Source organism: Oikopleura dioica, chromosome PAR, assembly GCF_907165135.1.
Source record: "Oikopleura dioica chromosome PAR, OKI2018_I68_1.0, whole genome shotgun sequence".
Classification (NCBI taxonomy): Eukaryota; Metazoa; Chordata; class Appendicularia; order Copelata; family Oikopleuridae; genus Oikopleura; species Oikopleura dioica.
Window position 1 is genome coordinate 2,504,496 of NC_137293.1, and position 13,820 is coordinate 2,518,315.

The 13,820-nt window shown below is 41.1% G+C and overlaps 3 protein-coding genes and 4 long non-coding RNA genes across 7 annotated transcripts; 3 read left to right on the top strand and 4 right to left on the bottom strand.

The window, feature by feature from the left end:
* Positions 1 to 346: 346 nt before the first annotated feature.
* Positions 347 to 3,915, top strand: LOC145701188 (transmembrane protease serine 9-like). The gene is made up of 3 exons (XM_081778415.1): positions 347 to 3,354; positions 3,437 to 3,663; positions 3,705 to 3,915. Exons 1-3 carry the CDS (start codon positions 347 to 349, stop codon positions 3,863 to 3,865), a joined length of 3,396 nt encoding a protein of 1,131 aa, XP_081634541.1. The 3' UTR covers positions 3,866 to 3,915.
* Positions 3,916 to 3,963: 48 nt separating this feature from the next.
* On the bottom strand, positions 3,964 to 4,458 carry LOC145703765 (uncharacterized). The gene is made up of 2 exons (XR_014134383.1): positions 4,323 to 4,458; positions 3,964 to 4,186 (listed from the first exon to the last, which is right to left on the bottom strand). It is a non-coding gene; the product is annotated as an uncharacterized LOC145703765 (long non-coding RNA).
* Positions 4,459 to 5,903: 1,445 nt separating this feature from the next.
* LOC145703767 (uncharacterized) lies at positions 5,904 to 6,230 on the top strand. The gene is made up of 3 exons (XR_014134385.1): positions 5,904 to 5,944; positions 5,987 to 6,069; positions 6,120 to 6,230. It is a non-coding gene; the product is annotated as an uncharacterized LOC145703767 (long non-coding RNA).
* Positions 6,231 to 6,319: 89 nt separating this feature from the next.
* Positions 6,320 to 6,746, top strand: LOC145703766 (uncharacterized). Its single transcript, XR_014134384.1, has 3 exons — positions 6,320 to 6,361; positions 6,438 to 6,511; positions 6,583 to 6,746. It is a non-coding gene; the product is annotated as an uncharacterized LOC145703766 (long non-coding RNA).
* Positions 6,732 to 8,411, bottom strand: LOC145703755 (heparan sulfate glucosamine 3-O-sulfotransferase 1-like). The gene is made up of 7 exons (XM_081781147.1): positions 8,159 to 8,411; positions 8,023 to 8,113; positions 7,686 to 7,975; positions 7,399 to 7,642; positions 7,271 to 7,357; positions 7,087 to 7,226; positions 6,732 to 6,987 (listed from the first exon to the last, which is right to left on the bottom strand). The coding sequence occupies exons 1-7, from the start codon at positions 8,357 to 8,359 to the stop codon at positions 6,835 to 6,837; spliced, it is 1,206 nt and encodes a 401-aa protein (XP_081637273.1). The 5' UTR covers positions 8,360 to 8,411; the 3' UTR covers positions 6,732 to 6,834.
* A 575-nt stretch (positions 8,412 to 8,986) lies between these two features.
* On the bottom strand, positions 8,987 to 9,561 carry LOC145703762 (uncharacterized). Its single transcript, XM_081781153.1, has 2 exons — positions 9,348 to 9,561; positions 8,987 to 9,308 (listed from the first exon to the last, which is right to left on the bottom strand). Exons 1-2 carry the CDS (start codon positions 9,492 to 9,494, stop codon positions 9,021 to 9,023), a joined length of 435 nt encoding a protein of 144 aa, XP_081637279.1. The 5' UTR covers positions 9,495 to 9,561; the 3' UTR covers positions 8,987 to 9,020.
* Positions 9,562 to 13,192: 3,631 nt separating this feature from the next.
* Positions 13,193 to 13,742, bottom strand: LOC145703764 (uncharacterized). Its single transcript, XR_014134382.1, has 3 exons — positions 13,634 to 13,742; positions 13,344 to 13,468; positions 13,193 to 13,300 (listed from the first exon to the last, which is right to left on the bottom strand). It is a non-coding gene; the product is annotated as an uncharacterized LOC145703764 (long non-coding RNA).
* Positions 13,743 to 13,820: the final 78 nt, after the last annotated feature.

Below are 13,820 nucleotides of genomic sequence, written 5' to 3' on the forward strand. Positions count from 1 at the left end.
CTGTCGACTTATCTCCGTCGATGATATTTATAACACGCAACTCGATTGGAATGATCTATTCAAAGAGATTTCGAGTAAGTGAGAGATAATATTTCATATTTTGTTCATAATATATATGAACTTCCTAAAATCGATCTTTTCTGAAAAGAAAGTTCATATGATAAGCTTTATCTTAGTATGAAACTCTTGGCAAGTGTAATCGCCTCCTCGGCAACCGCCTGGAATCAAGGTGCCTGTGATGAAGGCGGTACAGTCTGGCAACCTGACGGAGCTGATATTTTCTACTGCAGGGAGAGTTTAAACTTTATGCTAAGATAACAGATCAAGCAAAACTTCAAAACTCAAAATGAGAAATACTTGCTCTTTCGACTGGATCGGCCGAGGTGATAAGGCCTACTACAAGGAGTTCGGCAAGCATGAAAACGGATTCCTTGCTCAGCTGAGTACCATCAAGTGGGGCCTTCCTTACTTGACGAAGGAGGGTGGATACATCGGAATTCTCCGATTTGATCGAAGCTATTGTAAGCGCCCAATTCTCAAGGCCATCGGAGAGGGAAGAATCAACGTCAATGTTTTCGACCGATCTGATGACAACTACATGACTGAGGCCCAGTACTACGAGATGCCCGCTAATGGCGATAAAAACACCGAAGCCGCCTTTGTCCAATTTCGTCGAACTGGCTACGTTGCCGGCGAGTTCCTTAACAAGGGCAAAGATCGATTCTTCTTGGAAATGAGCGGAATTCAGGATGAATTCGAACCACTTGATCCCGCCAATCCCAACGTTGTCCAAGATGACTACTATCAGTGCTTCCAGAATGTTGGAATCATGACGATGGAAGATGACGGCAACGGATTCTTGAACTCTGACTATTCCAGATGTGCCGCTTTCCAGCGATTCGGCCAGACACCTAACTGGAGCGAAGAACCCCAAACAACAACAACGACCACAACCACAACAACGACAACTACAACGACGACGACCTCAACGACGACGACAACCACAACTTCCGACAGCGAGTGGGAAGAAGGTCCTATTACACTTGGTGACACTAACACCTGTACCAATCCAGGCGTCCCAGTTCCAGCTGGTCGATTCTACGGCGAATTCATGCCGTGGGACAAAAATCGAATTGTTGGGGGACAAGGAGTTGAAGAAGGTCAGTGGCCATGGATCGTTGCTCTTGGAAGTCATTGGTGCGGCGGTTCCATCATCTCGAAAAACGCCGAAGGTTACGATTATGTTCTCACGGCTGCTCACTGCTGCCAATCAAGTCATGATTACGACCAAGACATCAAAGTTACTGTTGGGGACTGGAAAATGAGCACTGATTCCCCAAATGAGTTCCAAGTCTACTCAGATGCTATCTTCATGCACCCGAATTACGATTACTACACTTTGAGCAACGATCTTTGCATTTTGCGACTCCCGAATCTGTCAGCAATCAATGCTGATGCATTTGAACCCGTCTGTCTCCCATCAGAGAGACCCGATCATGGACGAAAATGCTATGCTGGTGGTTGGGGAACACTTCAATCTGGAGGCTATCAGCCAGATCAGCTACAAGATGTTGGCGTCTGGATGATGGACAATGAATATTGTCAAGGCCAACAATATGATGCTAGCTCGATTGATCAGACAATGATCTGCGCTGGTACACCTGATTGGGACGAAGATGGACTCATCGATGGCGGTCAAGATGCCTGCCAAGGAGACTCTGGTGGGCCCCTTGTCTGCCTTGAGAACGGAATCCCAACTCTTGTTGGTGTTACCTCCTGGGGCTATGGTTGTGCTTATGAAGGATACCCGGGCATCTGGGCGTCTACCGCTGACAATTTGCAGTGGATCGATGACGTCATTAACGGAGTCGTCACTGTACCTCCGACGACAACAACCACAACGAACACAATGGGTCCACCACCAGATGGATGGGAAGATGGACCAGCTACAATGGGTGACGTTGCCGTCTGCACTGATGCCAGTCATGATTACTCAGGACCAATCAGCGATCACGTTTTCCTTCCATGGGATGACATGAAAGTTGTCGGCGGTCAACCAGTTGAAGAAGGACAGTGGCCATTTATTGTCGGGCTCGGCGGCAACAGTGACGGCTGGGAGCACTGGTGTGGCGGCACTATCATCTCAAAGAATGCTGAAGGCGATGATTGGATTTTAACCGCGGCTCATTGCTGCTGGCAGAATGGAGCAGAGCTTAACAATATCCGAGTCGGTGACTGGAAGCAGTCAACTGTGTCTCCTCACGAGTTCTCTACTTCTGGAATTCAGTACATCCATCCTGGATATGATGACTGGAGTTTGGCAAATGATTTGTGCCTCCTTCGAGTCCCAAATCTCTCTGCTGTAAATCCTGATGCTTTTGAAAAGACATGTCTTCCAACATCTCGACCAGAGCAAGGTCGAAAATGCTACACCGCTGGCTGGGGAACGCTCCATCAAGACGACTGGGACAGTCCAGATACCCTTCATGATGTTGGAATCTGGATGATGGGCAACGACTACTGTCACGAAACAGGCAACGGTTACGAAGTCGATCAAACGATGATCTGCGCCGGTGTTCCTGATATTGACGGAAATGGAATTCCAGATGGTGGCATGGACGCTTGCTATGGTGATTCCGGTGGGCCTCTGGTCTGTCTTGAGAACAACATGCCATATGTTGTTGGAATCACGTCGTGGGGTTACGGCTGTGCGCAAGAAAACTATCCCGGCGTCTGGGCTTCCGTCGCTGACAATCTTGACTGGATCTACGGAACGATGGACGGATCCTACACAACAACAACCACGACTTCTACAACAACCACAACTACCGAAGGACCCCCACTTCCTCCAAGCGTATGGGAAGAAGCTCCAGGCACCATGGGACCAGTCGATGTCTGCCCAGCTCCTGGAACTCCTTACTCCCCTGCCTCCCGAAGCAGCCCGAAGATGACTCCATGGGACAAAAACAGAATCGTCGGCGGCCAGGAAGTTCTCGAAGGTGAATGGCCGTTCATGGCCGGTTTGTACAAATCTGGCTACGGTTTCTTCTGCGGCGGATCTGTTATCACCAAAAACTCGGCTGGACCGGATTACATCCTTTCCGCGGCTCATTGCTGCGAGGCATTTACAGACAATACCTATGAAGTCAGTATTGGTGATTGGCGGCGAGGAGATCACCAAACAAGCAGCGGTGAGTTTACTGTCCTTGGAAAGAAACTCTCTCATCCAAATTACAACACTGTTACTCTTGACAACGATTTGTGCATCTTGGAGGTCCCCAATCTTCTTGCTGCAGCTGCATCAAGAAATGTTGGGGCAGATTCTTTTGAAGCTGTTTGTCTTGCAGGAAAGAGGTTTGATTCTTTACGAGTCAAGAATTTTGCGCAAAAATTATATCTCGTCTTAGTAGAAAAATAATCACTCTTGTAAAGAAAGTCGACCAGAGCATGGTCGAAAAGTCTACGCCGCTGGCTGGGGTGCTACCTCCGAGGGAGGCTACACTTCCAACACCCTTAAAGATGTAGGCATCTGGTACATGAACAATGAGTACTGCGAAGCAACATCAAATGGCATGTATGGAATCAGTCAAGCAATGATCTGCGCTGGCGTTCCCGATCTCGATGAAAACGGAATTACAGACGGTGGAGAAGACGCTTGTCAAGGTTTTTCGATCAAAAATGAATGTATTGCTAATTGGTTTTAGGTGATTCCGGTGGGCCACTGGTGGTTCTTGAGAACGGAGTTCCTGTCCTTATCGGTGCTACCTCCTGGGGAATCGGTTGCGCTCGGCCTGACTATCCAGGTGTCTGGGCTTCTGTTCCTGATAATCTCGACTGGATTTTGGAAAATATCATTGTTGCCTGAGACTCAAGTTGATCTGTTTGAAAATCAAAATAAAAAGTTTGAACACTAAATATTTTATCTCTTTCTTTAATTTATTGTTGCAAGATTTTTCAATGCTGCTTTCAAGCAGTAACAGTTCAGGCATCATTCTTGTTCTTGTCGACTTTAGCTCGCAAAGGCTCCGAAAAGTGCCGGCACCTTTGGCGCTGAGTTCTTCTCGGGGGACTTGGCGCAAATGACTCCACCCACATTTTGCTCGCTGCTCATGCTCGTCGTTGAGCTTTCAGACATTCGTTTGATTCGCTTCTTGATCATTTTGATTGGACTTGATGTCGTCTTTCCCTATAAAATGATACATTAATTAACTTTTCATAGATTTACTTATTTGTAAGGGACATTTTAAGTAATTATAATTATAAAAAATTTAACGAAGACTTCTCCAAATTTCAAATAAACATCTCAAAGTTTCTTATCTTACCTTGTCGGAGGTCTCCTTTTTCTGTTCCATATCCTTATTCATCGCTCTTTCTCTCTCGCCCTTTTTCTAAGGTTCTTTAGGAATTTAGGTCCTGACACTTATTTATATAACAGCCGAGACTAGCCTCAGGGTAGGAAAATTTCTTCAGACCCTTGTGACTTGAAGACCTTTCTTTTAAATCGCACTGTTTGAGTTTTATAGCTAAAATAAAGTTGTTTTGAAGATTGCCGACAATAAAAGGCGCGGTGAACTTGAGAATTGATAATGAGTCTGTTTTCGAGTTTTTATTTTTTATTGTCAGGGTTATTAAATTGGAAATCTTGTGAATTTTTATTTCTTCAATTTTTCCGCAAAATCAATGCGCATTTGCTAGGTAAAAGATTATTTAAAAAAAATAACCAAGAATTTTACCTCGATCTGTTCATCAAGACTGTTTATTGTCAACTTTTGGTTTTCGACTTGATTCTTTAGATCATCGTTCGTTTTTTCGAAGCTTTCGACCTTTTTCTTGAGCTTTTCCATTTCATGTTTCATATCAATGCGATCTTTTTGATTGTCAGTGATAGTTATCCAAAGTTTTTCGATATTTTCCGCCATAATTTTCAGCTTATCAGACTCGTGGTCATCGACTTGTAGATTTATAAGTAAGTGTATGAAGGAGCGTACCTTTTTTATTTGTCTCAGGAACCACCGTTGCTTCAGAACTGACCTCAGAGAAACTTATTTCTGATATCGAAGGGAAAGGTAGCTCTTTAATGGGTGTTTTGGTTCGTTCATCTTTGTCATCTTCGACCTCAGTGTTCAGTTTGCGGACTGAGTTTTCTTCAACGTTCATGATCAGTTCACTTGCTTCTCTATAAGATCCATGATTATGGCTCAGAAAATCCATGAAAGAAAGAGTTTTGTCACAGGGCATTTTCATGGGACATTTGAAGATGATTCTGTCTAAGTAGTCAGTATGTTCTGTAGACCTCATTTTCAGATCGAAATCGAGAACTGACGAACACGAATGACAAACTTTGTTTTCTTGAATTATATCTTCGAAACAAGCATCGCATATTCGCCGAGAACAGAAAATTCTGCAATTCATCGAGCTCTCGGAAGGATCTTCATGGGCAAGTAAAGTGCTGGTGATACGCCTGAACTTGGCTCTATTGAAATTTTGAATAGAACTAACTTGCAATAGTAACAAGAGCTGCTTGAATCTAGTACAAATCCATCCGCTAAAAATTCTCTTGGAATGCCGGTTGAAAAATGATAATTCATGCTCGACTTTTAAGCGAAAGATTTTATGCATTTTTTCTACTCTTGCATACTTTTATAATGTGCCAAATTCAAATGTTTACATAGAGTTGAGTTATATATAGAAAGTCATCTTTATCCACAACTTGGTATAGTATTCTGATGTCAATAATCATGCCCCATAAAACGAATACAATCGGTGGTACAAAGATACCTCTCACCTTTGTGTTTTGACGTGTTCCTATGCCATACGAAGATCATGGAAAGACCTTTTCGCGATCGTAAAAACTTATCCTCTTTCGAATAACGAAAGCGTCGGTTCGCTATATTTTTCCAGAAATGAGAAACAATGTTGTTACAACAGAACCTAAATGCGAACGGTAAGAATTTCTTCTCGAAGCTCAACGAATTTTTTTTTCCAGAAATTGGACTTATCCGCTGATTACATGTTCGGATCCATGCTTATTGATTAAGGCAGCATTTTGTTTTTTTCTCATCGAGCGAGGTAATATATGAAGTCGAGGTTTTTAAAAATTTTATCATGGAATTTTTAAGAGATTGAAGATCGACTCAACTGGCCAAGGGTTTAGTGATATTTTTTCAATATTGCCCCTATAATTGCCAATCAATTAGTGATCGAGCAGGACTTCCCTAACCCAGGGACCCTAAAGACTTACATAACGCCTTTCTTAGCACCTAAAGCAATAAAGAACTCAATGGATAGTCCCGTTTGACACAAAAATTAAACCCTTTATAAGACTAATAACTCGGATCTCGGCGGCTTCTTCTGTCTTTATGTAAGCAAAACTTTTATATCAATCACATGAGAAATGATATGTGAAGTCTTAAATATCTTAAAAATTAATTCATAAGTGTATCATGGGCCGATCAAGATTTCAGCGAGAAAAGATAAAAGAAAAACTGGGGATCAATGGAACATGTTGTACGTAAGTGATTGTTTATGAGTTATACAACAAGCTTTCAAAGAAAGAAAATAATCACTTTATTATGTTTTTAGACAAAGTTGGATCCTTTGCTGTTGCTTCCCGTGCGCCGTTGTTCAGCATTACAGAGAAGTGCTCCTCGGCGAAATCAAGCCAGAAGAGCACCTCGAGCAGCAAGGCTACAATTATGAAGAATACGAATAGCAAGCCAAAAAGGAACGAATCATTCTGGATTACAAATTTATTAAATAAAAATACAGCTTCAAGTTTTTTCTGTGTACTAATTGTCTTGAGTGGTTATTCTAGAAATTCCCGTAGTAACAGGATTATGGCGCTTCCAAGCCATAATTCCACTGAAACGGCGAACGGTGCAGCACTTTCTGGGCGAAGTAAGCGTCGAAAGGTCGATAGAGCTCGTGAAGTGCCCGTACCACATCCATGTCGAGACTTTTATGTAGCGAGCGCCCTTTTTGCTCCGGCTAAAAATTGACGTTATTGTCGGTCCCTCGTCAACAAGGGAGGAATTTTGATTGGCTTGTAAGCTATTTTTAAGCTCCTGATTGGCTGAAATTGCTTACCAGGCAGTTGACATTTTCTTGTGCATCAATAAAGCAAGGAACATCCATTCCATCCCGGAAAGTGAAACTCGAAGAATTGATCCTTTCACTTAGTCCGACGTGCCGTTGGATCTCAACCATCGGTTCCCAGGGTGTTTTGACTAAAAAGAAGGCTAAAAAGATGAAGAAAAACTCTTCGGCTTACGGAATTGACCACCATCAACCACAAGAAGCTGATCGTCTGGGAAGAACTGTTGCCAGTACTTATGAAAAACAGCGTAGAATCCATCAGCTAAGCAAAATTTAAAAAAAATGTTGGGAAATCTATCTTACATAAAATAAGCTCGATCTTGTCCTGCGTCGCTCGAATACCAAATGGTCTCATTTTGTGCTTGAATCTGTACGATAAGGCCTTGATGAGTCCTTCTATAGTTCCGTCGCCCTCATTGTTTTTCACATCCTCCAAGAAGGCGCCAAAAGTCCTGATTGTATTTCGAAGATTGACTTGGAACTCTTCCAAAGTTTGGCCAATTAGGGACAGGTGATTATGGCTGAAATGACCGTCGTCCGTGTGCGTCTAGAAAAAAAGGGTTGAAAAATGCATTGCGGAGGGAATAAACCTTTATGTGAAGATATCTCGACAAAGTTCGCTTGACATTATCACAAACGACATTTACTACTTTCAGCGTTTCATTCATCTCTTTCATCCTCGGCGGCGCGGTCAAACTCCGATAATAAGTCGGCGATTTTTCATAGTGAACATATGGCTGCTGCTTGTGACCAACTCGGAGAAAGAACTTTCGGTAATACGTAAATCCTTGCTCGTAATTTTTGTCCTTGTTGAAGAAATATGCTTCGGCAGTGGCTGGAACGGCATTTGGGTGGTTGCCGAGAAAAGTATGCGCCGCACCTGTTCGCGGAAATTTACGTTTTGTAAATTGTGAAGGAGGACTTTACCTGTTCCGCATTTCATCACCCCAACAATGATGAATTTTGGCGACCAAAGGGGAAAGTTATCAACCAACTCTTGGAAGCCAACTTCATTTATCTGATTTTGTTGTTGAATAAAGAGGGAGGCTTTGTTAAAACTTACGTGACTGGGCAAACTTGTCGGCTCTGCCGTCGGACCCGGTGGATATTCCGTGTTGCTGATATCCATCAGCTTCGCAGCGCTGAAATCCAAGTCCCCATTGAAAAACAACTTCAATTTTTCTCTATTAAAGTAGCAAAACGCAGTGACATAAATGGCCAAAAGCACATTTGATATCGTATACGCTCGTCCATATCTTCCCATTTTCAAGTTCTCTCTAATCTTGCACTACGATTTACATTTGAAAGGCAACTTATCAAAATAATTTTTCAGGAGAAAATGCTTGATTAAGTTGAGTGCTTGGATATTCGGATGGCAGTGCCGCGGGCGCTATCGGAACAAGGGTTGAGATATTTGCAGCCAAAACTTTTTTCAGTATCAAAAATATTTAATATCAAACATTGTTTCTTATCAATAAAAGTCTTCGCCATTGTTTTAACAATTTTATATGCCCTTCCATCATCATTTGTCGTTTCCCAAAATGATTTTTTCGAAAAAGCCATTTTTAAAGATGGTAAAAGAATGTTGGTTTATCTACAAAAGAAACATGCTAGCAACAAAAAGTACAGAAGGTATGCCAAGTCGACTCGCAGCCGATGTTTTCTTGCTTGTAATTTCTTCAGAAACCGGCTCTCCATATCCTTAATTGCTTGGTTAACAAGACCATCAAACTTTATATTCACCAATGTAAACGGTTATCTCTTCAGCTGGGCTTGGTTTTGGTCCCTTTTCATCTTTTATGTTCTTCTTTGGATCAACAATCTCGGGTTCGAAGACTTCTGTTGAAGCAACAGTTACTGTTGTTGTTTTCTGTGTTTTCTCTGTCCACTGTTGAGCTACACTTTTATAAGAATTTCGTCATTTCTCATCTCAAAGAAGAACAAGCCCTTAGAAAATCCTTCCTGATGATCTCTGGGATAAAAACCGAGTCTTTTTCTTCTCCATCCCCACTTCCTGAGAAATAGTCTTCCTCGCCATCGCCAGATGCTGTCTCATACTTTTCCGTTCCAATAGTGACTACAGTTGTGATTGAATCATCCAAGTCCTTTTCTGTCGAATGAATCGTCGAAAAGATCCCGTCAAAAAATGTGTCGTCGATTTCTTCATCGTCATTTTGATCGTCATCTCCACTTCCTTCAAAATCAGTCGAAAACTAAAAATTCGTTGAAATTAAAAAGACGAGCAAAACAACCTTTTTCTTGAAATCCGGTTGATCGTTGTTACACTTGTTTTCATCGCAAGTCTTTGTCTGAATAAATTCTGTGAAAGATTCGCCGGGTTTTTGGGAGAAATCGTAGCAGCCCCGTCTTATTGAAGAAAGTTCTCCGTCATCGTTCATCCATGATTCCAGAAAACAACCTAAACCATTTTGTATTTCTTGGACTTTTTAATTCATTCAACCTGGCCAGTCGTAGTAGGCTTCGCAATTTTCAGTTGAGCTTGTTCTCATTCTCAAAGTTGGATTCAAGCAAGTATCTTTTCCCGAACACGAGATGCAAGAAAGCGGTTCTTTTTGCCGCTTTTGCGATTCATAAGACATTTCCACTGAGAACATATCTTCAGATTTTTTTGGCAAAGAAAATGTATTGCAGAAATTTTCCCTAAAAAGAATTTCGGAGAGGAAAAATGAGAAGAAGGCAACCTGCAAATATCCTGCCTGACAATCGAAACTTCCGGCTCAAATCCATAGTAACACTCTCTTCTCAAATCGACGAGCTCAAGATTCTTTCGTGTTCTCATTACTCTGATTTCCGTCAAGCACATCGGTTTTGTCCCATCTGTAATCAATATTTGTTGAAAAAAAATAGATTTTCTTACCAAGTCGATCCGGACAAGAAACGAGAAGGTCATGATTTGGAGACCAACAATGCGAGTTTTCAACATCAATGTAACTTTTAAGGGTTAAGGAGGTCTAGAGCGAAAACCCCTCGTCAGGCATCTCAATCCTTTCCTATTGCATCTCACGCACTCCAAACTTCTTGCCGAGCCGGGCATCAGACTCGGCAAAATCGCTGAAAACATCAGCCTCATCCTCCTTTGCTCCCTTTTCTCCTTTCTCTCAAACTTTACTCCAAAATACAACCAAAATGTACAATGAAAGTCACAGAGAAGAAGAAAGAGAAAACTTCTGGCACGAAATCGACCGCGGCATCCAGATCGCCAGAGAGACTGATAAGCGAGTCATCCAGCCGCGGAGACGATTTTTTTCGCTGAACTTGATAAATTTTCTCCCTTTATGAATGATCTTCGGGTCTTTTAATAGATTCTTATTAGAAGATTCAGTCATTTTTTCGGCTAGTTAGCTTAAAAAGTGGCATTCATCTTAAAACCCGTTTATACGCCTCAAGAGCCGCAAAAACAGGCTCGTTATAAAAGAACCTTTGAACATCGTTCTAAAACCTCCTTTATATAAAAAGCTTGTATAACATTTAAAATCTTATATATAATCATATTGTTTAACACAATTAAAAGATCTAAGCTCAGAACGTCTTCAAAGATAACAATTGTCAATCATCAATTAGGTTCAATTATGATCCATATAAAAGTGCCACTCATCGAATCCACGATCATAATTTTTTAAAATTTCTGAAAAATGAAAGTCCCTATATTGGCTCTTTTGGAAATTTCTGGAACTTTTGGAACTCCTCCTTGGCATTTCGCTCGACATCATCGATATCAGTCGATCGCCAGGACTCCTGATGCAGTTGTTACACTTTCAATGATGAAGGGAAAGCTGACGGCTGGAAATATTGGCCAGCAACTCAAGGTTAAACCCCCAGTTCTCGATTCTTCTCATAACAATCGTTTAGGACGAAGTTTCTGCTCAACTACGGATGACCATGCGATTTCCCTTCCACGACTAACTGACCGATTACTTTCTGAAGACAAGTTGTTTCAACCTTGAATTATACTAGCAATAAATATGAAACAAATTGCTTAATTATGATTAATCCTCTACCTCTTCAATAATAATCATTGATTATCTTGCTGTTTATAGATCAAATCTTATGTTAAAGAAGCAATTAAATTATTTTAGAATCTTATTTACATAAAAAGCACCGATTAGATAGATTTAACATTCTATATGTTCTAGTGGACATGTATTGAGAACATAAAAGGACATTTAAGGCGAGTACGCTTTCATTCTTCCACAAAAATGAACTTTTTTATCTTCATATTTCTTCCTTTCTTAGATCAAGTCGCTGCAATCGTTCCATGGCATTTTGGACGACATGAGCGCTTTCAAATTCTAGCACGAACTCCTGATAGAAAAGTTACAATAGATATGATGAGACACAAGCTGACTGCTGGAAATATTCGTCAAGAGCTCGGGGTAAGAATTCGTCCATTCACTGAGAATTTTTTCAACCATCAGAAATTTAAGGACCTGGTTCACTCACAATTGGCAATGTCACGACGATTTCCTTGATTATCAGACTTTCTATACAATAATTTTTAACGTCGAAGCTACAGAACAAACCTCATCCATAGATACGTATTCAGACAGAAAATCCTGTCAGAGAAGATTTACCGCGGGCTATTAGCCATTATTAATCTTATCGAGGTCAATATAATCCTTGACTTGTTAATCGTCTTTTCCATCTTCTTTTGCCTTTAACTTTTCAAGCTCTCTTTTCGATCTTTTTTTTTCATGAATAAATCCGCAAAAAACGACAGTTTCTACCGTTATGAAGTCATTGACAATAAGAACCTTACAAATAAGTCCAAAAATGACTTCATATACCAGGGATTAATTCAATAATAATTGTTCTTGTTTCAATGCCAACGAACTCAAACTTATAAAAGTGCAAGACTCTGAGCGCCGAAAATCACTGGATGGAATAAATTTGAATGATTAATGCATTTGAATCGGCGCATTTGAGCGTTCAGAGCTGCGCGGTTGTGTATGTTGCATAAAGTCGTATGTTCCACGGCGCCACAAGCCTCAAGGCAAAACATTATGGTCTTATTAATACTTTAATTGCCATTCCGAACGCCATTCGTGTTTAATTTCAAAACTTGCAAGCCACAAATAAAAAAAATAGATATTTTTTCTCCGAAAATGTTTTTTGAAATCAACAACAGAGAAAATTTCTAAAGTTGGCAAAAATGGACGAAGAGAAGTTTTCGCAGGTCAGCCAGAAAAATATAAAAATCAAATTGAAACTAAAGAAAGGAACCGTTTCAGGGAGGGTCAACTTGGTGGTTCGTCATGTTTCCGATAACGCCGATGTTCTTCCTTTTGCTGATCATGTGGTTTTATTGGAAATTGCATCCAAGGCTTATGCCACGGTTTCAAGTTTAACATGCTTCCCAACTGATTCGACTTGATTGTAATTAACATTTTCGAGAGCACAGATGATGAGCGACAATAAGCAAAAAGGGATTTATCTTTAATGCGTAGATGCGTCTATCATCTGAATTGTCAGTTTTTGTTAAGCATGCTCCAAGGTCACAAGAGACAGTGAACTGCTTTGACAGTAACTGACTAACAGGTTAACCGGATCAGATCTTAAAACCGTTAAAAGTCGCACGACCGACGGCGATATTGGGAGCAAAAGGTGCTGGCAAGGAATGGATATGGGGAGATGCCGGAGTATAATCCGGAACTTGAAGGAGGATTTAGCCATGTTTGCTGCCCAGGTAAGCAAAGAAGGAAATTTAGGCTTCTGAATTGAACTTCAGATTCGTACTTGCGAAAGAAACTAGCTCGCGAAGCAAAAAAGAGCAGTTCGATCGAGCCGGTCTCGATCGTCAACGGCGAAATGATTCACTCGCCTGTCAGATACTCATCGCACGAAGAATGGAACTGTCACGTGGTGACGGAAATTTACCCGACGCTAGATTATAGATCGAACGCACTTATGTCGACGACGTTTACTGGCTTCCCGCCACCTCCTTCTCCTTCTCTTTTGAAACTTGGGTCAAGTAATTCCCTTATCTTTATCTCTTGTATCTACATCTTGACCCATGAAAAAAGCTACCACCAATCGACGACTTTATACAATCTGGGCGAGCGAGTACAGAAACGAATGTATAGAATCAATTTATTACCACAGTAAATAAATTTTTACACCTACTGTAGAATTTCCGCGCTTTTCTTTTCTTACTGATTGTGTCCTTTATTGAACCAGTATTCGCGAACTAAGATGAAAGGTTAATAAATGATGCAGTATTCGGAAGTTACCTTGGACCGCTCTGTATTGGTTGTATTTGTAGAGATCCTCGAGACGATTTTCCGTGCATTCTTGAAGACACTCGTCTACGCAGTCAGTGCGGCAGGGTGAACCCAGGGGGCTTCTTTTGTCCCGACTTGAAGTTGGGATTAATAAATTGGTGAAATTAAAGATTTCATGAATTTTCCTCAGAGAGGGCATACGAAAAGCTAAGACGGCCGTCCATTGATAATGGGTTCATTCAATCCTTTTCCCCTGTGAACCCAAAAATTGTTGACTAAACCACTTTATTTGAACTCACCTTAAAAATTCATTTGCCTGCTGTTCGCTGATAGAAAAAGCGGAAATCGCTCCAGCAAGAAAAATGAAAATCTTCATCGACTCTGTTTATCCGATTCTCGAATATAAACAAGGCGCCTAGGATAAGGCTACCTGCCCTATCTTTTGTTTACTCACAGCTATTTGGATGAATTATTATTGAGAAAATC

Excerpts from the sequence above, each read along its gene's own strand:
- LOC145701188 (XM_081778415.1), top strand. The coding sequence starts at position 347 with ATGAGAAATACTTGCTCTTTCGACTGGATCGGCCGAGGTGATAAGGCC. Across the intron at positions 3,355-3,436 it reads GTTTGTCTTGCAGGAAAGAG|TCGACCAGAGCATGGTCGAA; the intron begins GTTTGATTCTTT and ends TTGTAAAGAAAG. Across the intron at positions 3,664-3,704 it reads TGGAGAAGACGCTTGTCAAG|GTGATTCCGGTGGGCCACTG; the intron begins GTTTTTCGATCA and ends AATTGGTTTTAG.
- LOC145703755 (XM_081781147.1), bottom strand. The coding sequence starts at position 8,359 with ATGGGAAGATATGGACGAGCGTATACGATATCAAATGTGCTTTTGGCC. Across the intron at positions 7,976-8,022 it reads GGTGATGAAATGCGGAACAG|GTGCGGCGCATACTTTTCTC; the intron begins GTAAAGTCCTCC and ends TTCCGCGAACAG. Across the intron at positions 6,988-7,086 it reads AAGAAAATGTCAACTGCCTG|CCGGAGCAAAAAGGGCGCTC; the intron begins GTAAGCAATTTC and ends GTCAATTTTTAG.
- LOC145703762 (XM_081781153.1), bottom strand. The coding sequence starts at position 9,494 with ATGAACGATGACGGAGAACTTTCTTCAATAAGACGGGGCTGCTACGAT. Across the intron at positions 9,309-9,347 it reads AACCGGATTTCAAGAAAAAG|TTTTCGACTGATTTTGAAGG; the intron begins GTTGTTTTGCTC and ends ACGAATTTTTAG.